The following is a 23,421-nucleotide window of genomic DNA, read 5'->3' as shown; positions in this document are numbered from 1 at the left end:
TCTGTTCTTTAGATATAAAAATGATTCTAAAAGCCACCAATAGTAAACATTCTTCTTTAAACCCACTTACTGGTAGTAGTGATGCGTCTACACTGAGTCATCAGCTTTTGCAAGTCCTCTTTCTGGTGGCCATTTGGAAAGTGGTGGGCTGGGTACAGATATCTGGTATGTGACTATGGAACAGTTGTTCTTTGTAGGAAACTAAGTGATCTGTGTTTGATTCAAATCTGTGCTATTGGTCCTGACAGCATCATGTTTTCCAATTAAGATCCAAGAACTTTCCTGGCCTTTACGGTCTCACTTCATGATTTGAAATTCAAAATATAAATTCATATGACAAAATGGAGGTCGTATTCAATATAATCATTTTTCTTTTCCCTTAAAAACAGTCCTTAAAAGTTCTTTGGGGTGGGGAACAGCGCTTGAAAAGGAGAGGTCCCCTATTCCCTATTATTCCCCACTAAGAACATCAGAGGCCTAGAATTTATTTGTTCATGAAGTTGTCTGTTTCTTGACAGACATTAAAATCAATACACAGTTTTTGAACACCCATGCATAAAAGATGTACACTTTCTTAGTTCAGCATACATTTCTGCTTATAGACCAGAGCACCATAGTTGCTTTACCCCATCTGTTCCATAATGCTGTAAGAGATTAAGCACACTCATTTTAGTTTACATCACTGTTTGATTAGACATATAACATTTCTTCTAATGAATTTCTGAGTTTCCTAATTGTCTTCAAAAAAACTTGAGATTTTTGTGTATAAATGCAGAAGACAAAGTATCACATCTTTCTTAGAGTTTTTTTTAAATAATGCTCATTATTCTAATGCATTTATTCAGTAGTTGTTGTTATGAAAACTACACAAGATAATTTTGGCAAAATGACCAATAGAACCATTGGTTCACTGCACCGTTTCTGCTTAAGACAAGAATGGTGTAATCTTGGTCATGACTACCGAGGGAACACAGGGAACATTCAGCGTGAAATATGACACCTATAATTAGGAAGACCTATGGTTATACCGTAGCAATTTTAAAGATGAGGTAATTTTGGGAGTGTTGAAAAAAAAAAAAGCCAGCAATTAATCAAAAGTTTTCAGCAGTTTATTTATGATGCAGTATGCTCTGCAAAAGATATGCCTGCTATTTCTTGTTGTAAGGAGTTAATGTGGCATGTTATTAAGAACACAGAATTTGAAATAAAGTGTCCAAACCCCTCACATTTTTAAAATACTAACTTCATAGGCTCTTGTATCACTTCCCTGGGATCCAGGCGGCCGGGAACAAATGAAGAAAAGTCTGTGAACAGCCAGGGACCTAAGGAATCATGTTTCACTCGGGGCGGAAAAAAAATAGAAGGGCTGAGATTAGATTAGACAAGGTGGGAAAGGGATATTGGCAGGTAATGTGCAGGAAAGTTACAACTTGGGTTATTTTTTAACTGGCGTTCTACAAACGGCCCGCGTGTAGGTGTCTCTCTCGCTAACTTGTAAATGAACTTCAGGTTCTCCTTAGCTGGGGCGACTTCTGAATCTGAGAACCTGGCGGCGGTTCAACGACCCCGCCCTCGGGGTCCCCAGGGGGCATCTTCTGGAGAGCCTGACCGTCTGGGACGCGGGCCCTCAAAGCAAACACAAACCCGCCTTGCTCCCCTTCCGTGGAAACTTCCCCGGCCTCGAGCAGAGCGGGAGGGGGCGGCGGGGCGGCGGTTCCCCTCGCGGAGGCAGAGAACTGCGCGCGCGAGGCTCGGGGCGCGCGGCGAGCGCGGCGGCCGCCGCCTCCTCCCCACCCCGCCTCTGCCGGCGCTGCCTCCTCCCTCCGCCCGGCTCGGCCTCCCTCGCTCCCTCCCCTCGTGGCTGGCTCCGGCGGCGGCGGCGGTGGCGCGGCGGGGAGGGCGTGCGCCGGCCGAGAGGTGTCGGTGGTGAGGGAAGGGAAGTTTCAAGTGGAAGGTCGTCCGCCGGCCGGCGCGTCCTCCCGCTCTCCTCCGGCAGCATCATGGCGGAGCCAAGCGGCTCGCCCGTGCACGTCCAGCAGTCCCAGCAGATAGCCCCGGTGACGGCGGCGGCGACGGCGGCCCCCGCGGCCGCGACAGCAGCGGCGGCCCCGGCAGCGCCCGCGGCCCCGGCTCCGGCTCCGGCCCCGGCGGCGCAGGCCGTCGGCTGGCCCATCTGCAGGGACGCGTACGAACTGCAGGAGGTTATCGGTCAGTGCGGCGGGCGCGGCGGGGCCGGCCCAGGCCGAGCGCCGAGGCCGGGAGGGAGGCGCGGCCGGGGGCGGGAGGGGGCGCGGGATGCCGGGCTCGCCTGCATGCACGCCCGGGAGGCAGAGCGGCCGGCTTCGGGGCCTACCGGCTTCAACAGTTTTTTTTTTTTTTTTTTTTTTTATTTGTTCGTTCTCTGAGCGCTGGTGCTGCAGGAGGCGGCGCGGCGGATGTGACTCGCACTGCAGACGAGCCGCATGCTGCAAACTTTTATCTCCCGGATCGCCGGGGCGGCGGAGCCGGGGACCCGGCAACGCCGCAGCATCACCCTCCACCCGCGCGGTGGGGCCGCAGCCCGTGGCGAGTGGCCACGCGGGCAGGCAGCTGCGGGTGGGGTGGGGTGGGGTGGGGTTGCGGGGGCGCCGCCCTGGGCTTCCAGCGCCCCCGCGCTGCGCCCGGGGGGCCGCGTCCTGGGGGACTCGGGGGGCGCAGCCGCGCCTCTGCTCTCCAAGCTCCGCGCCTCCGCCTCCTGTGAGCAGCCTCTTGCGGTGGGTAACGGGGCCACGTAGGAATCGCGGAGGCCCGGGTTCTTTCCCAAGGCCGGGGAGGATGCTGGTCTCCCTGCCTGACAGCCGCTGCTCCACGCCCGTCTTGCAGCCCGGCGCGCCCGGGTACCCGCCTCTCGGTGCCTTGGCGCGCCGCCTGCCGCCCAGCCCGGCCGCCCGGGGAAAAGCAGGCGCCCTGGCCTCCTCCCCTGCACCGGGCCGGTGCTTTTCTCTGGTTCAGGGCCGAGCTGCAAGAGTGAAACCCGAGGCTTTCCGTGATCTGCTTCCTGCCGTTCGGTGCCATCTAGTCGGCTCACAAATACCACCTTATCTTACATTTTTCAAAACCTGGCAAAGTCAACGGCAAGAAGCCGGCATTACTTTTCCTTGGGCCAAGCACGTGAAAGGCCCAGAGATTTGTGTTGACCCTTTACTTAGAACCTTTCCTATTGAATGGTCATCCTTTTTCAGAGTCTTGTTAGACCTAGTTAGGGAAGCCTCCAGGCAAAGTGGACCCTCCGCTTCTAACCTTACTGGGGCTGCGATGGGGTGCAGCTTTCCCGTAGCTGGATATTTAAGTACGGTGTTGAAAAAGGAATTGAGGATATTTATGTTAAATATATATATATGTATATACATGTATACAGATACATGTATATACAAAATATATATTTTTTGCTTTTCTTTAAAAAAAAAATTCTCCAGACTCCCCTTTAAAAAATTAAAACAGGAGAATTTCATTAGGCGTTTAAATGAGTATCCCCTGCTTCTTTGTGCATGAAACAGCATAGGCTGAAATACACATATATTTCATATATATGAGAAAATGATGGGCAGAACAGTCACCCAGAATATAAAAACTTCAAATAATCTAAAATAGACATCTCTCTATAAAATTCTTTGAGAACCCAGACTTTCCACAACTTTGGGCCAGGGGTTGTCAAGGGATTGTCTTTGTGTCACTGCCTGGATTAAATCACTTTACGGGCTTCTCAAGAACTATCCAGTGAAAACTGCTTTAACCTGGCATATGAGCCCCTTCAATTTTTTGGTTTTGCCCCTTCCCAGAGTCTGCTTGTGTTGATGGTACCCTGAATATTCTGCTGTCCTATGACACATCTGGTCTCCCATTCCTCGTTGTCTGGGCACAGGCTCTTCTCTCATCCAAGTGCCCATGTTTGTAGGGAATCTCACTCAGCTTCCAAGGCCAGAGGGAATTTTCCTTGAGAAGCCTTTTGCTTTTCCTGAGGCAAAGTACATTGGCTTCCTCTGCACCTCTTTTTACATACTTCATAGCATGTGATCCCCTATTTTTTATTTGTGGCACAAAATCTAAGGCCCTACTATGTCCCAAGCATTGTGCTAGATGTTAGTAGTATACAAGTTAAAAAAAATGGTTCCTGCCCTCAAGGACTCCGCAACTTCATGTAAACGATTCTATAAGAGGTGAAGAGTGAGTTCTGGGAGAGCACAAAGGAGGAGGGGGCTGGGGATCACGGGAACACCAGAATTTAGTTATAATCAATTTATATGCTTATTTTGTCAATTATCAGGGTTATGATGCAAGCTTTGCCTTTTGAAAGCATAGTATTTTGAGTTGACTAGTTTTGTGAGCTAATGAATAAAAATCTTTTAAGTGATGTGATTAATTGCAGGGCTTCTTTCTGCTTGCAGTAAGGGCATTGTTAATTATGGTTGGTCAGTTTACCCAAGGAATTTGAGAACAGAACACCTGCTTATTACTTCTACCCCTAGTTTTGCACATTCACACTGTGGCAAGGGCTTTTCTACATTTTAAATTTATCTCATATTTTTCCAACTAAACGATGGTCTGTGCGGAGGCCATGTTATTGACAAATCAGATTGCTGGAATAGGGTTTTGCCAGGGCTTAATTGTTTATAGGGAATTATAAACCCATTTCCATTCCGTGTTTAATGCTAGTTGAGTGATTACAAGTGAACTTACGGTGAAGCACTTATGCTTAAACATTACACGCAGAAGTTAGTAGTTCAGACACTGAACTAGTTTCGACACGAATGCGGGTGGAGAGCCTCTGCCTCCCCCCTCCATTCGGCAGGTGTCATATGATAGGGCTCCGGCAGTGTGAACTGCGGCCAGCAGGAGGCTCGGATGGGCCTGAGCAGAAGATGACGGGAGGCACCGTGTTTTAACTTTCCAGCGTGGCACAGAGCACTTTTTTCTTCATTTCCTCCTGGGCAGAGATTGGGGCCTCAGGATTACGAGAGAATCGGTTTACTAAAATTCAAACAAAGCAGGTTCAGTTGTTTGACTTCTGTTTTAGAAAAGTAAACACGGGATTTTGCAAGTCTAAAAATAAAGTTTTCTCGTCTGTTGTATTGCTGTTCTTGTGTTGTAAAAGATCAATGGAGAATTTGTAATGCTCTTAGGGGTAATCTAGTTCAGAAGTTTATGCATGACCTGGAAATGATGTCAAGTCGATCGGAGGGAGCTTTATACTTAAGAGAGGGGTTGAAAATGTTGGGAAATTATTAAATTCCTTTTAGCCATCGATATTCTTATCTTCGTAGACTTGAGATATTACTGTCTCCTAAACAAGTAGCTGCTCTTGGGAGGTCGTCTTTCCTCTTTATCCTCTTCAGCCTCGTGAAGCTTTGTCCCTCACCTCTCCCCTCCATCCCACTCTCCAGTTCATTCTTTAGAAGTATCAGGGGTACCCAAAGATAGGCCAATTGAAAAATTAGTTTATTTGTTGGTGATATTAATAGTGTTACCTTCTTTGTGGAACAGAATGAACAGAGAGTCACGTAAATGCTGGCTTTGGCATCTGTAGTAGAATTGAACCACTTCAAGCAACTTTTCTGTCAAAGGGCTGTAGTCACTGCCATACGAGTTTTTGTATTCGAGTCCGATCATTGTGGCCGGGGGGCTGTGATCTTCGCTGGTTTTCTTCAGAGAAGCCCTAAATAGACTTGTGCCTCCGAGGATGTTTGTTTTTCTTAGGTTTTTTGTAGGATAAGCCTTTCTTTAGTTTTGTACTTGATTTCTCCGTGTTGATTCATTTTGTCCTGAGTGGTCATTTAGAATGATCTAAAAGTAATACATTTAGGGGCGCCTGGCTAGCTCAGCCCGTGGAGCATGTGACTCTTGATCTTGGGGTTGTGAGTTCAAGCTCCACGTTGGGTGTAGAGGTTACTTAAAAATAAAATCTTTTATAAAAAGTAATACATTTAATTTTTGGTCCTCGCCAACGCAAGAATTTGGTTCCTGGAATCCTAGCCATAGTTTGACCAAGGGCTACTCTGGGCACTTTATTTCTCTCCTGTGATTTTTTTTTTTTTTAACCATTCAGATGCATTTTCCCCAAGCCCAGGTAATAGGGCATATGGCCAGGTTTTCAAGGAGCAACAGTTTTTTCCTAAAATGAGCCCTGAAAGCAGCCCAGAGCACTCTCGTTTCACTCTGTGCTCTGAGTTTGTGCAGAGTTCTGTGGTTTAGAGATTAGAACTGGTTTTATGGATGTTCTAGAGGGATCTTGAGGACCCTGGGAGCTGCACTGGCTCACAGTCATTTTTGTAGGATCTCAGAGGGCCAAGGCCCTGAGTGTGTATCTCCCAGACCTTTAAATTGGGCTGCTTTGCAACTGCTGTTGGTTTGCTAGTTTGGCCTTTTTTTTTTTTTAACAAGATTTTATTTATTTATTTGAGAGAGAGAGAGAGCGCGTGAGTGTGGGTGTGTGGGAATAGAGGGAGAGGGACAAACAGACTCTGTGCTGAGTGTGGACCCTGACTTGGGGCTTGATCCACGTCCCTGAGATCAGGACCTGAGCTGAAATCACGAGTCAGAGGCTCAATCAGCTGAGCCACCCAGGTGCCCTTGGCTTTTTTTTTTTTTTTTTTTTTAAGTAAAAGAGGCTTCAGATGTATGGCTTAAGAGGGCCTCAGTTTTCTTATCATTTCACTTTTTTTTTTGGTAAAGACAAAAATGTATATAGAAATACTCTTTTTGTACTTTTTTATTATTGTGGTAAATATACACATATACATCACATAAGATTTACCATTTTAACTGTTTTCTAAGTGTATAATTGATATTAGTTACACTTATAACAGAAATGCTTTTTCATTTATTTTATAGAATTCACTGTGAAGCCATCCACACCTCAAGTTTGTATTTACTATTTGGATTTTGTCATCGTCTTCTCCTAATTTCAGTCATTTGTGTCTTTCATGAAATTTTTGTCTTTAAGTTATCAAATTTATTGGTATGCCTTTCTTTATCATAATCTCCTATTTAAATAACAGCTTTAACGAGGTATACTTCACCTACCATACAATTCATCCCTATATAGTGTACAGTTCAGTGTGGGTTTTTTTTTTTTTTTTTACTATATCTATAGATCTCAACAAGGATAATAATTTGTTTTAGAGCACAGAAATGCTCTTTTAAAGGTGCTGTTCAAAGTGCCATGTGGGAAAATGTCTCTAGGTGCAAAGAGACTTTTGGTAGTACTATTAAAATATTTTATTTATGCTTTTGATTTGTGAGCAGTAACATTATGAGTTCCTCCATGTCTGTGACAATCTGTCATGCACTGCATTTTTGATGATGTCTGAGAATGAATCACAACATCGCAGGCTCTGGAGTCAGGTGGTTGGGTCTCTTTCATATCCTGACCATAGCAGTCCCTGGCCTTGTGACCTTGAGCAAATTACTTAGCTGTGTCTGCACTCAGTTTCCTCATCGCTAACATGGAGATGATCAAGATAAGGTTGTGAGGATTGAGAGAGTAAAGCCCTTAGAAGGGTGCCTGGCACAGGGCACGCTTAGCCATGACTACTAAAAACGACGTTGGCTAATCAGATGCAAGTTATCAGGAGAGAACACAGCCCTGTCTCTGGCAAGATGTTGGAGTGGCTTGAAGGGTTTCTCTGCTCGGTTTCTAGCAGGGAGGGAGCTGGTGGGAGGGTTTGCCTGCTCGTGTCCTCCTCCTGGGGTGTGCTGGCTAGAAGGTAGCTGGCAGCCCCCCTTCCCCCCCTTGCATCTTCCCTCCTCTGCAGGAGGAAGTGGAGAGACCTGTGGAGCTCCTGGCCATTTGGAGAGCTCAGGGGTTTAGGTGCCAAATGGCCATCTGACAAGTGGTGAGAGCATCCTGCGGGAAGGCTGCTGGGAGGAACAGCCCATTATGACAGGGCTCTGAGAAGGACCTGCTAAGACTGCACTTTTCTTCCACCTCTGAGTTTGCCCTGTGGAGGCTGCCATGCTGGCAGGAAATGCTGCTGACTAAAAGAAACATCCCCGGGTCCCAGAGCGCGAGAGGACAGGAGCATTTGTGTTCAGATAAAGTCATCACTGCTGCTCCCCTATCTCCTTCCTTCCCTCTCTGCTTTTCCCTCCGCTTAAAAATACTCTCAGGTCTTTCTTACCTTTAACAACAAAAGAGAACAAAACAAAACACTCACTACCCCTTCCTCCTCTAGCCACTACCTCCTCTCCTTCCTTCCTTCCTTTGGCAGCTAAGCCGCTCGAAAGAACCTCTCGTTCACGTCTCAGCCCGCTGCCATCGGGCTTTCGCCCTCTCGCTAAGAAACCAGAGGTGCCATCTCCACAGTCGCCGGGACCCTTGCGTGGTGGCCGCAGCCCCAGGACACTGCAGTCCTCTGTTTTCCTCTCTGCCGGATTTGGCACCATCTGCCCTCTCTCCTTCTCCTCTCACGCCGGCCCCTGCTCCAGGATCCCCTTCACCATATGCCTGCGGCTTCACCCATCCCCTGAAATGTGGACGTGCTCCCTCTTTGGACCAGCGCGTCCGCTGCCCTTTCTAGGTCTTTGTATAGGTGTTCCATAGAACTTCGTACTCACGATTAAACTCACTGTCTTGCCACCTTTGCTTCGTCAACATCCTCCTTAAGACCCTCAAGCGTGAGGGGCGCCTGGGTGGCTCCGTCGTTAAGCGTCTGCCTTCGGCTCAGGTCATGATCCCAGGGTCCTGGGATCGAGCCCCACAAAGGGCTCCCTGCTCCGCGGGAAGCCTGCTTCTCCCTCTCCCGCTCCGCCTGCTTGTGTTCCCTCGCTTGCTGTGTCTCTCTCTGTCAAATAAATAAAATCTTTAAAAATAAATAGACCCTCGAGCGTGAAGCAGAAACATGCCAGTGATCCCACACTTTGCTGTCTTCTTCCATCTCCCACATAGAATTGGTCATCAGTCCTCGATATTCTGCGTCCTTGTCATCTTCTTTGCTCTGTCTTTAACTCCTCCTCTTGGCCATCACCGGTTTAGTCCAGTCCCTGATCAGTTCTTATGTGGGTTATTGTAATAAGTTCCTAGGTAGGTTCCTTCCTCCTCTCCATTCTTGCTTCCAGCTACAGTATGCACTGTTAGCAAAATGATAGAGCTATACCAGCATTTTTATCAGTTACCCCAGGCTTACACACTTTTCGTGGCTTTTGTATCATTCTTAAGGTTAACTCTAAGCATGGTGTTGAAGGCCTTTTTGGGAATTGTCTCTTGCCTCCCTTTCCAGACAGACCTTCCTTGTCATTTCCATTCTCAACTCCCAGCCAGTGGGAACCTTTTGCAATTGCTGAAATAATTCATTCATGTTATCCTACCCTTGCAAGGCAAGTTTTCACTCTGCTTGGAACACCATTCCACACTGTTCCCTACAGTCTTCATTTATTTAACAAAGAACACTGTCTCTCCTTTTAAGTTTTACCTTCATTGAAGTATAACATGCATGTGGAAGAGCGTCCAGATCATAAATGTACAGCTTGATGCACGTTCATAAATTGAACACACCCAGGTCTGGCCTCCTGTTAAGACCGGGAATAAATGATTTCTTCACAGCAACAGTCTCTGCCCCTGAGCCTCCTTTCCCTTTGCCCCTTGCTTTGTTGGGTATTTCACCTCCTGGCGGTCCTCATACTGTGTGCAAATTGTTTGCTTCCTTGCCCATCCTGGCACTAGATGTTAACTCCTTCTTGAGGACAGTGTCTCTGGCCTCTATACCCCACACCTCGTATTAAGTATTTGATAAATGTTTTCTGGATGAAAGTCTGAATTTTCTGGGGACAAACACTCTTTCCCTTCTTGTTTAAGGAGAACATTGCCTGACTTCTAAAAATTTGCCTCCCTGGATCCTGAAGAGTCGATCTTGCCTGTGGTTGATGATGATGCTTATTTAGTTTCGTTTGGGCCAGTCAGCTTAAAGGGCTCTGTAGAAATTAGCTCATTAATCCTCCCAGATGAAGAGTAAGCACTTGAGCGCTTGCACTTGCCTGTACTGTGCAGGGAGGCAGCGTGCAGAGGCCTGACTTTCCTGAGGTCATCGGACTGCAAGGTGGTCTCTCCGGATGGAGGACCCAGAGCTCTCTATCACAGTTGCGGCATCCTTTTACTTAGGCGCTGTAGAGCAGGACAGGGAGGTCCTGGTACTGGTCTCTGCTTCTCTAGAGCTTTCCTTTGTTGGGTACACCCATGACCTCTCTCTTTCTGTTTATGTATTTATATATACCCAACCTTGAAGTTCTATGGGGCTTCTTGCTGTGTAGAAATCAGGACTGTTGGGAAAAGATCAAGGATATAAGTGAAACACAGGAACAGAATATCAGGACAGGTGGTTTTCAAAGGTTGTTATGATGGCAGGGATTGTATTTTTATAAATAATAAGGGACCAAAGGTAATAAGATTGGTGTGGATAGGATAGGATATGGCTAAGACCATAGACCATCCTTCTTTTTAATTCAAAATCAATCTAATAGGTGTTATAATTCCTCCTATGGTGTATTCATTGGGAAGAAATTTTTTTTCCTGCTTAAATAGAATTCTTGTAATCCTATGAGGTTTTGCATTTTTCTCCAGGATGGGTTTTTTAAATTATACCAAACAACTCCAAGATGGTTGAAGTGACTCAAGTGTTTTGAGTGTTTCTTTTTGCAAATCTGCCATTCATTGGTCAAGTTTTTGATTTGAGAGAAGAATTCAATATGTTAATTAAAAAGGCATTTTAGGCTTGGCTTAACTGGGAAGCAGGGGAGAAATAGCAGCTCTTACGAGAATGAGTCGGCAGTGCTTTAGTTCTAGAATTGATTTAGGTACACACTTTGGAATCTGATGTGAGTAAATGCTGATATAGTTCACGTTTCTTTCCACCTGCCAATTGTCTGAGAATAAGCTCTGGTTTAGTTTTAAGAAACTTCTTGGACATTGAGGAATTAGACGAATTGACTTTTAAAACTGATTGTATATGTAAATATATAGGAAAATATCATTTTAAGATAGACTTTTGTTTTCAAACTTCTTTTGGTAAGTGACATTTAGTATAATTCTCAGAGGCCAAGTAGTGGGGGTGCTCATTCAGTTCTTCCCTTAGGTGAAAGTATACATTTTGGTGACGTTTTGGGGGTTTAGGTCACTATTAGAGCTATTTACTGGAAGAACTAATGTGGTAAGTGAAGATTGATGACTTTCTGCCATATGAATGATAGATCTTCATTTGGGGAATATTTTTTTTAAATTTAATTTTACTGACTTTTTTTTTTAAAGTAAACTCTGCCCCCAACATGGGGCTTAAACTTAGGACCCTGAGACCAAGAGTCACGTGCTCTACCAATTGAGCCAGCCAGGCACCTTCATTTGGGGAGTATTTTGGAAGCCAGTGACCTGTGGCTTCTGGTGCAAATTGTTTGCACCAGTTCTGAGACTTCTCATAATCATTCTATTGATGGTTGAGGTCTTATAAGAACCCGTGCTCTTGTTTTGTACTGGTAGCATCAGTTTTTACCAGGGTTTGTAACGGGGCATTCCAGTTGCTTTTTTGCTTGCCCTGTTTAGTTTGGGGGTTGATATCTTCTGGATTGGTGCCTATTGGCCTATCTTGTATTACTTACATTTTAATTAGAATTATCTGGTCTGTCCTTCCTTCCTTCCTTCATAATTGGCAATGTCACCATCCCCTTTGCTTAATTATGGGGCGACTCAAGCAGGGAGAAAGAGTGCTCAGGGGAAGGAATGATAGGTCATTGTTGGGTTTTATAAGTCAATTCCTAAGTGAGGAATGGCATTAAGAATACAGAATCAGGAAATTTAATTTTGGAACAGACTGAAGAGAAAATCCATTCCTGCTCCTTTGTTTTACAGATCAGGACTCTAGTGGCTTAAGTTCTTCAACGTTATTTATTTATTTATTTTAAGCTGTTGGTCCCAAAGTCCTTAGAATCTCAGGCTTGTGATTCCTGCCTAGTTCAGTTTTTTTTTTTCCCTACTTACATCACATTGGTTCCTCATTACTGAGAAGGAAGAAGTTAGAAATATTACTGAGTCAATGAATTTTATAACTACCATTTTAACAGAGTATCTGGGAACGTATTTACCATGTAACTATCACAGTAAAAATCTTATTTATTTCTTTAGAGGTGTTAAAATGATCTTGATGTATATTTCTTCATCAGGGTGTGTTTTATTTAACATGTAAGCGTGGTGGCGTATGAACATAAAGTCATTTCATTTCTATCGTCATCCTTTGCCTGCTCTGTTAAAATAGACTGGGTTATAACCTTATCAGTGAGGCGGAGTTGGGGGCGTGCATGGGCGTGTTGGAAAGTAAAAGGCTGAGGAGCAGCAAGGTGATGGGTGAAGAAAGCATATGAAGTAGAGGAACTGCGGAGCTGATCACTAGCTGGAGCAGTTCCTGCGCAAGAGCCGGGTCCCTTCCGCCAAGCTGATGCGTTGTCACGGCCAGGACAGCGACAGTGGTCTTTACCGGGTGTCTGGTTCTAAGCTGTCCAGTATGGTAGCTGCTAGCCACATGTGGCTATTTAAATTTAAATTAATGGAAATTAAATAATTTGGGGGAGGGGGGTGAGCGGCGAATAGGCAGAGCACAGAGGATGTCTAGGCTGTGAAACCATTCTGTGGGGTAGCATAATGATGGCTACATGACGTTATCCTTTTCCCCAAACCCGTTCCCCAAACTCTGAATGTACAGCATCCAGAGTGAACCCTGACGTCAGCTGCGCACTTCAGGTGGTAATGACGTGCCGGTGTGGGTTCGTCCGTTGTGACAAGGGGATGTTGATAATGGGGGAGACTGTGCGTGTGTGTGTGGGGGGGGGGGCAGAGGGTATGTGGGAAATCTCTGCCTTCCTCTCAGTCTTGCTGTAAACCTAAAACTGCTCCGAAGAATAAATCTTTAAAAAAGTTAAATAAAACACAGTTCCTCAGTTTCACTAGGCACATTTCAAGTGCTCAGTAGCTAATTGTGGCTAGTGTGGCTATAGAACTGGGTTTGTTTCTTGAACTTCAGGTCTATAATCTGCACTATCCAATAAGCCTATTGGATAGCTCAGATATAGATCATTCCATCACCGCAAAACATTTTATTGGACAGCACTGGATGATAACTTCTCCAGAATGTTCAGAAAACGACTAAATATTGTGACGGCCACCTCCGGATAACATGCTCAGGTGCTGACACTGACTTAGAAGTACAAAACGAGAGAGGCAATGCTAACCTTGCTTAAAAAATAAAATCTTTTGTTTTCACTCTGTGCTCTATTTGAAAGCTAATTGATTCGTATTTTCAGAAGAACAGTTATTCTTTCTTGTGTGTGTGGTGAAACAGATACCCCTGTTGACGTAGGGAGATAGTTCTGAAGTGTGAGTTTTTATCTTACCCACTTAACTCATTCTGGGATGTTCCTGTGATTATTGTAAACACGGAGGATCCTCCAAAATGAGTTCCACTATTTTCAGAAGTATCAAAATGTTACATTTCCTTAAGAAATCACTTCAGAGTCTTGGGTTGGATGTGGTAGACTGTATCACTTCAGTTTATTTTATTTATGAAGAAAGAACTGACTAGTTTTTTTTTTTTTTTAAATGAAATTACAAAGGAGTTGTGAAATTAACTCTACTTGGAAAAAATAATACCTGTATCAATTTTAGTCACTTAAATGGTGAGTTTGAATCATGGACACTTCTTTTCTCTTGAGTTTAAAACAATTTGGTATCTGAGTCATTCTTTTCTCTCGAGTTTAAAACAATTTGGTATCTCAGTCATTAAAAGATTAATGGTTTAACCTAAGTAATGTATCACAAAGCAAATAAAACATCCAGTATTTAAGTCAGTACCTTAACAGAAATGCACACTTGGTAACCACTGTTTGGGTAGGATACCTGCTTTGTTAGGAGGGAGAATTAATGACTGAGGGGTGAAAAAAAAGTCTGTGCAGGGAGATTAACTGGGTTTAATTTTGGGCAATTCAGGAACAGTCTGTACTTTCTCATGTTTGATGTCCCTTGGGTGACTGGGGCCGTAACAAAATATTTTACTATGTAATCCTTTAAAATTTTTCCTTGTGTATGCCCTTTCAAGTTTCTGGAGCCCTACATCCAGTGCCTGACCTTCAACAAGGGTTGTTGTGGAAACAGTCTTAACATGGCACCTTTCCTGGGCACTTGGGAGGCTGAAATAGAGCTAGGAGCAATGTCTGTGTAGTTTCAAATTGTGATCATTAGGACTCACTTAAGAAGAGGAATATTTTTGGCACAAGTTAAGATCAGGGGCTAGATTGTTTATCTTTACTAAAATACTCATCAGTTGTTTAAAAAGTGACCATCTCTAGGACTAAGAGATAATGAGCCTCTGAGTTCATTTCTAGCCATCTTCCCGATTGTTTCCATAGAACCAGCAAGACTTTGTAAGGGCCGTAATTTCCTGTCCTGCTCTTTAAAGCCCATTAGAAATAGACAATATAGGCATCTTGGAAGCTTATATATTTGCTTAAATGGCCTTAAAAGCAGGTAAGTGACATGTAGTCGCTAGGGTGGGTAAAAGTTCCAGGTACTTGTGTTGCTTGTGCTTGCTTGTAGCTTATGTTCCATTTAGTCTACCTTATGAAGAGTGAATTGTCTTTAGCTGTGTACAGTTGTTTAAAAATTAAATATTCCCTTGTCTCTTGGAGCTACTTGGAAGAAAGGGAGTGTCAAACATTTGAAAGGTGATCTTCATGGGATAGGATTGACTTTAAAATTGATCACATCAGAATTTATCTACACAAGAAGTATTGTTTCCTTTAATAAGGAGGTGGGGGGTGGTGGGAGGGTGTCCACTTATACTTTATAGCTACGTTTAATTTAATTTAATTTAATTTATTTTTTTAAAAGATTTTATTTATTGTCTCAGAGAGAGAGAGAGAGAGCACAAGCAGGGGGAGCGGCAGGCAGAGGGAGAAGCAGCTCCCCTCTGAAAAGGAGCCCGACGAGGGACTCGATCCCAGGACCCTCGGATCATGACCTGAGCCGAAGGCAGGCGCTTAACCGACTGAGCCACCCAGGCGCCCCTACATTTTATTTTAAATGAAAAAAATTACCCGTTTCTATCAGCCCTCCTACGAAGAAATGAGACCGATTTCTAATGTGACATTAATTTGCTCTTAAGATATTTCCAGAAACTGTTTTAAGCACTTGTAGCTTTATTGGAATAATAATTTAATCTTGCAGAATGACTCTAGCCTGAACAGTGCTGTTGGTTGTTTAAAGTCATTGTTTTTAATAGATTCGGCATCACTACTTCATAGAAGTACTGAGATGACCCAGGACTGTGGTTTGAGATTACAATGAGTTGTTTGTCTAGAGGTAAGGATAGCACAAGCAAAAGCTGATGCTGGACTGAGAGGATGCACGGTCGAGTTGGGGGAGGATTCCAAGATGAGATCCGTAAAGCCAGAGATGAGCACCAGGCAGCCAAAGACCTCGAGACCTGAACAGGAGTAAGAGACACAGAGAGAGAAAGAACTCAGGGGCATATCCAAGTTTAAAATTTGCGGGGGTTCGGCAAGGGGTCAAAGCAAGTAGGGACAATATAGTTTTTCCTGGAAAGTTTCAGTGGCAACATCTGGTTGAGTTGGGCACCTCATTTAAAGCTTTGCCTTCAGGAGTGCCTCTGACAAACTGAAAGGCTCGGCGTGGATTTCGACAGTCTTTCTATCAGCTAGGTATAGTTGTGTTATAAACCTACTGGCTTAAACCAATGACCATTTTATTTGCTTACGATTCTGTGGGTTGGCGATTTGTGGGCTGGGCCGGGCAGGTCTGCTGGTCTTGCCTAGGGCCAGTCCACGGCCAGCTGGGCTGGGGCTACCTCTTTTAAGACAGTCTCACTCGTGTGTGTGGTGGTTGGCTGTCGGCCGGCCCTCTCTCCTCTGATTTCTCATTCTCAAGGAGGCTCGCCTGAGCTTCATCCCTGGGCTGCAGCCATGTGCCAGGTTAGAGGGGCTGCAGCTGCAAGGGCTCCCAAGCCGAGGCTTGGGACTCACCCAGTGTCACTCTGTCTCATGCGTGTCACCCAGCCAGCTCAGATTCAAAGGGAAGGGAAACCCATTTCCCTGCTTGTTGGGCGGAGAGGTAAAATCACATGGCCAAAGGACATGTATACAGAGATGGGAGGAATTCTTACTGCCCTCTTTGCGAAGTCTCTACCACAGTAGCTTTATTTAGCTCGAGAGTGATGAATAGACAATGTTTGATATTCATTTAACTTTCCTTTTTAACTTGTGGTAGGGGAGCTAATTACTCAACTACCTTCATCTTGGTTATTATAGTGTGGCTGATTATAGGTTTTTATAAACTAACGGACTGGGTGAACTACCTGTCAGAGTGAGTTTTGCTAGAGAAGTGGGCTTTAGAAGTATATAACTTGCTAAATAATCTAAAGATGTTGATTCCAGGGGCCATTTGAAGGGTGAAGGGACGTGTGTGTGTGTGTGTGTGTGTGTGTGTGTGTGTGTGTGTAATGCTGATCCTTTTTAGGTTTGACGTGTTTTATTCCAGACTGACCTTCTTAAAATTCAACACCACATAAAAATATAGGTTGTTTGCATGCATATGTACTTATTTCTCCTGCCATCTAGAAGACAGTGAACCAGATCTATCATAGCCCCCAAAATAACATGTTGTCTCTGCATCACTCAGTTCAAGTGTAGATTGTTGCTTACATAATTATGGAAGTTTCTTCACTTTGAAGTCAATCCAGCAATATTTTACTGCCAGTTTTATAATCAGTTTTCAAAAAAGATTTGCCATCCTATTAGGATAAAAAGATGAGAAATCTAGTAATAGTTATTGGCAGAATTTGCCCATTTTCTTTAGTTTATCATATAGGAATGGCAGAAATAAGAGACAGATGGGAGATGTGCGAGGATACCATTTATTAAATTGCAGTCTTTCTGGTAAAAGCACTTATGAAATATTGTATGCTTTTAGATGTGGGAAGAGGGCTGAGTGTTATTGTTATACATTTACAGATTTAAATGTGACTTCTGGGGGCGCCTGGGTGGTTCAGTTGTTAAGCATCTGCCTTCGGCTCGGGTCATGATCCCAGGGTCCTGGGATCGAGCCCCACATCGGGCACCCTGCTCCGCGGGAAGCCTGCTTCTCCCTCTCCCACTCCCCCTGCTTGTGTTCCCTCTCTCGCTGTGTCTCTCTCTGTCAAATAAATAAAAATCTTTAAAAAAAAATAAAAAAAAATAATAAATAAATGTGACTTCTGTTTTTTCCAAAAGGGGAGACTGACGTGTACGTGGATTAGATCTAACGTGGAATGTCCTTCCTGTGGCTGGCCCACACCGTTTTCTCAAAAGGAAAGAGGATTGAGAAAAGGATGTTACCTAGACCTCTGGGTTGTAAAAACCTCCAAGCTTGATTATCTTAAACTTTCCAAATATTATACAAGCATTATACAGAAAATGTGGATAATACAAATGAATAAAAAGGGAAATGCCACCCGTCACCTCATTGTGCAGGGCTAGATGGTGTTTGAATTTTCATGTAGGAGTATAAGTTGAGATGCCATAGGGCTTTAAAAAAAAAAGTATAGGGCGCCTGGGTGGCTCAGTCGTTAAGCGTCTGCCTTCAGCTCAGGTCATGGTACCGGGGTCCTGGGATCGAGCCCCACATTGGGCTCCCTGCTCAGCGGGAAGCCTGCTTCTCCTTCTCCCACTCCCCCTGCTTGTGTTCCCTCTCTCTCTGTGTCTCTCTCTGTCAAATAAATAAACAAAATCTTTAAAAAAAAAAAAGTATAAATGGATATTTTTGGAGATTGATACGTTTTAGCATTGTCAGTGTTTTCACATTTCATTTGTTTTGAGAAAGAAAAATAAACTAGTGGTAGATTAATACTTCTTGGCAAAAGTGATTTGTTTCTCAAACATTTGATACACACTGAAAGTGAAGTATACTTTATGATTACTAGACATATTATATATATGTATCTTTCTCACACTTACGTGTTTTCAGAATACATTTACAACCTAATCTTAATGTCTGCGTTGCAATTTAGTATTTCCTAGAAGTGTCTGTTATTTGCCTTTTACCCTCTGCGTGCTATGGATCCACCTTATTTGGTATTTGGTACTTTCCTGATTGGAAGTGAAAACATTTTACAGAAAGTTCTGGGATGGAGGGAACTGAAGAGTAAGTAACTTTCTCATTGTTTGTGGGTGTCTTTGAACACAGTAATGACTTTTAGATTTCACCTTGTCCTTTCATATCAAACCTAGAGCTGACAGTATGAGGATTTTTTAGATTGGCTAAATATATGCTATCATTTTGTAGAACCAGCTATTTGGTTTCATGGGCACCCAGGGGAAATGAATCTTTAGGAATTTAATTTGATGGTCTGAATGTTGAATTTTTTGGTCTTTTAAGTTTCAAGGATTTTAGATCATTTTCAACAAAAGGTCGAAGTAGCTATTGGCACAACTAGTCTCTATTTTATTTTAAAAAGTTTTTAAATTACAAAGATTATCAAGTAGGTGAAAATAACAACCCTCAATTTTCATTTCCAGAGTTACTCTCTGTGGTCAGTATGGTGTGTATCTTTCTGGATGTTTTTCTGTGTATACATATGCGCATAGATTTTTTTCCAAAGTTTAATAATTTCATTTTAAAGATTTTATTTATTTTAGAGAAAGAGCATGTACTCGAGGGCACCAGCAGGAGGGAGGGGCAGAGGGAGGGGGAGAAGCAGAGTCCTTGCTGAGCAGGGGGCCCGACATGGACCCTGGGATCATGATCTGAGCCGAAGGCAGACACTTAACCAGCACGTAACCTGAGCCACCCAGGAGTACTCAAAATTTAATTATTATACATGTAATATGGTAACTGTGCATATTCGTCTACACTTAATGATTTTACTTCTACGAAGTAGTAATATGTATTACATGTATATTTTACTTCTGTGTATTTTCTGTGTATATTTGTAGGAAAATATACACATCACAAATATTCACAGCTATATTCTAGGTCATTTCTCATAGATCCATCATCTCATTTAATAATATTTTATTATTTATATTTAAATATTCCTATTTCTATTCCAGGTCCATTTCTATCCTGTGGATATACTTTATTTAACCAATCTTTTATTGATTAACTTATTGGTTGTCTCCAGGTTTCTGTATTTCTGTGAGACAGATATCCCAAAGTGGGATTGCAGGAACAAATGGTATTGCATTTGTACTTTTGATTGTGGAAATTTCCTCCAACTGTTAGCTAATTAGTTGCCCTCTTAGTTGCTCCCCTTTCTGCCCTTAAAGGTAGAAGGGAGTTAGATTGAGAGGGCATCTTGCCTTATCTCCTACTTGACCCAGACCTGAGCTATTTAAGACCAGGGGGAGAAAATGATGGGTGGGGTGGGTGGTCGTGGATTGGAAAAAGAGAAAAATTATCATCCAAGTGCACTTTATGAACTCAAGAAATGAAAGGTCATGACGTTTATTACTGTGAATAAACTGACGGAATGATCTTTCTGAATTGGTGAAAAGTCTGGATTATAGAATGTAACAAATTTGATTTATTCTTTGGGTTACAAGGCCCAGGGACTCGCTGAAGTTATCCCCGAGTAACAGGACATTGCCTGTAAAGACAGATGTGGGAATAGAGGGACAGGAATACCATCCCTAGTCCCAGGGCTTTGCAGCAGCCCAGGAAACGCTGGGCACCTGGCTCTGGGGGACTTGCAGGCTTCTCATGAGCCCTGTACGTGGACAGGACCACAGCAGTGGGAATTTTTGGGTCTTCACTCCAGAATCCTCTAACGTTGGTGTCATGTAGCCAGTCAGGCTGAGTCTGCTTTTGCCCTTGTCTACCTGCTCCTCTCTCCGCTCTCCTGTGGTTTCTGCTGGCTCAGGATTTTGGCTCATTCGTAACTGTTACGGCTTCTCTCTTCCTCTTTCCCTTTTAGCCGTAGCTATGCCGGCTGATGGCTAGATTCTCTCTCTATTTACCAATTTTAATGCCAAAGACTGAGAATCCTGTTTTTACCAGAGTCCCTGCATAGGACACCTGCCTGCCTCTGAACTGCTGCCCAAAGCTCAGGTGCCCTCTTCAGGTAAGGGTGAAACACAGGAAGCTCCTACCTGGGAAGGGATCTTGGGGGTGGGTGGTAGGCACCACGAGTCAGTGTTTATAGAACACTGCTCTTAGGTAAGTGACCTGCCCAGAATGTGACCTCCCGATTAGTGTGCTTTTTTGTTACACACACACACACACACACACACTTTGTTATACAAATATATATTATACAAATATATATTATACAAATATATATATAATATATGTATATAATGTTATACAAATATATATACTTGTGATGAGCTTTAAAAAGCAGTTTATTGGGGCGCCTGGGTGGCTCAGTCGGTTAAGTGTCTGCCTTCGGCTCAGGTCATGATCCCGGGGTCCTGGGATCGAGCCCCGCATTGGGCTCCCTGCTCGGCGGGAAGCCTGCTTCTCCTTCTCCCACTCCCCCTGCTTGTGTTCCCTCTCTCGCTGTGTCTCTCTCTGTCAAATAAATAAAATCTTAAAAAAAAAAAAAAAAGCAGTTTATTCTTTTAAGTCAGTAAATACTTCCCTGGGACACAGCCTCCCCTTTTCCCCATGGAGTAAATTGGGAAAATTTGTGCCCTGTCTCAGTTGTAAATTGTCTTCAGTTCTGAAGTACTGATGCCTGGATCATGAGATACAGTTTTGCCTTTTCTGCTGGACTGGAAAGTAGCATGAAATAGTTCATCCTGTTTATGACGGTGCAGTTCTGAAAAATAGACCTGGGTCCCAGGACTGCGTGAACAACTCACTTTCCTATGTGAGTAGTTTTATCTCAACTGTACCTTCTCCCACGTATGTTAGGAAGAGTATCTAGTCCTCCCTAATTTTATTAGGTGTTGGGCACTCCAGTGTTTCAGAGATGAAGGGTCATTTGTATTTCTCTAAGCTGCTTTGTTTTCTTCCTGAGGGTCACAGTCAAGTTTCCCCCACACCCTTGGCTTTCCTGTTCTCCCTCCTCAACCCCAGTCTGCTTCTCCTTCAAAGTCATGGCTAATAGGTTGTGTCAGTGACTCTTGAATTCCTGAGCCCTTAACTGGGCGGCCCATGTCCCTTAGCATCTCAGAAGCAGTTGCCCTGTTACTTTTTAAAATGAGAACCATGCTCATGAAATGCTGTCTTGGTTTGGTTTCAGATCACTTGAAATGTTATCTGATTTAAGAGGCAGCTTTGAAGCCCCTGTTTACCAAAAGGTTTTGATTATCATTTTGTAGGATTTTTTGTTGGGTAAAAGAAAGATGAGCCTTTGGAAAAGACAACCAAATGGCATTATTTCATTTTGGAAAGTTTCTTTTGGTGGTCTTGAATTCGGTATTTTAATCTGTTTCAGAAATGGTTCTTCTCACATAAGCAAAATTAAACATTATTGAAGTCTGTGCCCTGCTCTTTATTTTTCAGGAGAAAAATCTTTTAAATACTTTTGGGTAAGGGCATGTGTAATTTAAAGCTTTCATTTTGACAGCTTGGTTTTAGCTGATAGGCATGTTAATCTCTATTTGATTGCTTTGGTGGCAGTTGAAAATCACCTAGTGCCTGGCTTAGAGTGTGTTTATAAATGTACTTTCTTTTGGTTTTCATTTTGTGAAATAATAAAGTGAGTTTTCCTACATGTTACTTCATTATAGATTTGACTGTTTATCTGATTACCAGATTTATTTATTTTTCCTAAAGATTTTATTTATTTGAGAGAGAGAGAAAGTGAGCGCGTGCATGAGCAGGGGGAGGAGCAGAGGGGGAGAGAGAAGAAGGGGGCAAGAATCTCAAGCTGACTCTGCGCTGAGCACGGAGCCCAACTCCATCCCAGGACCCTGAGATCATGACCTGAGCTGAAACCAAGAGTCGGACGCTCAACCAACTGAGCCACCCAGGTGCCCGTGATTACCAGATTGAAATAAAGAGTTTAACCATTTTTTCCTTTTGATTCTATGTCCCTTTATCCTTTTCTTAATGCTGGTATGCTGGTGTATGGGTAGCTGCCTTTTCAGTTATTTTATAGCATGATAGGAAAATGGATTTTTTTTTTAAGCACTTCCCATTCTTTTCAATTTTGGCTTAATTTTCATTATGTTCTTTCTTAATTTGGAAGTGTCAAACAAAGTATATGTTAATATGATTATATATAGAATATGTGACTGTTACATCATTTTTTTCTTTATGTGTATGGAGGCAAAAGATATATGTGTGTAAAATTATATATGACCAAAGAAAAATTATGGGTAATAAAGTTATTTGACTCTTGGGGAGAATTTTATTATATATCTTGAGATATAATAATCTTTGAAGAAAAATGTTGACAATTAAAATTTTGGGAGGGTTTCTCCTCTCTACCTGGAAGACTTGAGGGCACGTAAAGGTGATTCGAGCCAACTGGATGATTCTGATCCAGACTCCTGGAGTACCCACTGTGTGTCTCCTGGACTGAGTAGTTTACATCCTTTTGTGTCGTCCTTACCTCATTCTTGCCAGGATTGGCATGATGAAACCAGTTTTACAAATTAGGAAGCAGAGACTTGGGCGATCTCATAATCTGTTGAAGGTCACACAGCTGGATGTGAACCCAGCAAGCCCTGGTTGCAAAACACCTGTCCTTTCCAGGGTCCCTTGTCTCCTCTGCTTTTGCTGTTTGATCTGCCTTTAGGATTCTCAAGCTATCAGGACAGAGTTAATTTCTAGAAGGAAGGTCCCTATTTTTAAAGCAACATCCCATGGTGTGATGCTGCTTTGGTGATCCTGCTTTGACTTGTAGTTGAGCTGAAACTCGCACATCAGGCCGTCCCAGGCTTAGATCCCATTGGCATCATTTACCAGCTTTGTGACTGTGAGCCACTTCCTTGGCCTCATTGTGCTTCATGGTGCTTCATCATTAAAATCAGGACCATCATATCAGCCTTGCCGGATAGTATAATGCATAATAAATAACAATGATGATGATTGTAATTATAGCAGTTAGCACTGAGGAGCTATTATGTATCAACCCCTGGGCTAAAAGCTTTTTGTAGTTCAGTGAATCCTCACAGTACACCAAGGAGGAAGGTGCAGTTATCTCTGTTTTATATAGAAAGTCCTCAGTATGTGAAGTCGTTTTATTTTTTTTAAAGATTTTATTTTTGTGCGAGAGAGTGAGCGAGCTTGCGCATGTGTGCACACGTGGGGAAGGGGCAGAGCAGGGGACAAGCAGACTCTCCACTGAGCGCCAAGCTTGACCTGAGCCAAAACCAAGAATCGGAGGCGTAACGGACCGAGCCACCCATGTGCCCCTGTGAAGTCTTTTTAAATTATTTCTATTTTTCATACCAGTGTACCTTTCCATT

The 23,421-nt window shown here is 43.4% G+C and overlaps 1 protein-coding gene across 1 annotated transcript in view; it reads left to right on the top strand.

Moving 5' to 3' along the window:
- Positions 1 to 1,852: 1,852 nt before the first annotated feature.
- Positions 1,853 to 23,421, top strand: part of STK39 (serine/threonine kinase 39) — a 305,645-nt gene continuing 284,076 nt past the window's right edge. Inside the window, exon 1 of the mRNA XM_036100896.2 lies at positions 1,853 to 2,208. Within this exon, the coding sequence (XP_035956789.1) occupies positions 2,001 to 2,208 (208 nt within the window). The 5' untranslated portion in view covers positions 1,853 to 2,000. The remainder of the gene's footprint in view (positions 2,209 to 23,421) is intronic.

The sequence above is a fragment of the Halichoerus grypus genome, chromosome 4 (genome assembly GCF_964656455.1).
Source record: "Halichoerus grypus chromosome 4, mHalGry1.hap1.1, whole genome shotgun sequence".
Classification (NCBI taxonomy): Eukaryota; Metazoa; Chordata; class Mammalia; order Carnivora; family Phocidae; genus Halichoerus; species Halichoerus grypus.
The sequence above is the reverse complement of the archived record's forward strand: the minus strand, read 5'-3'. Positions and strand labels throughout refer to the sequence as shown.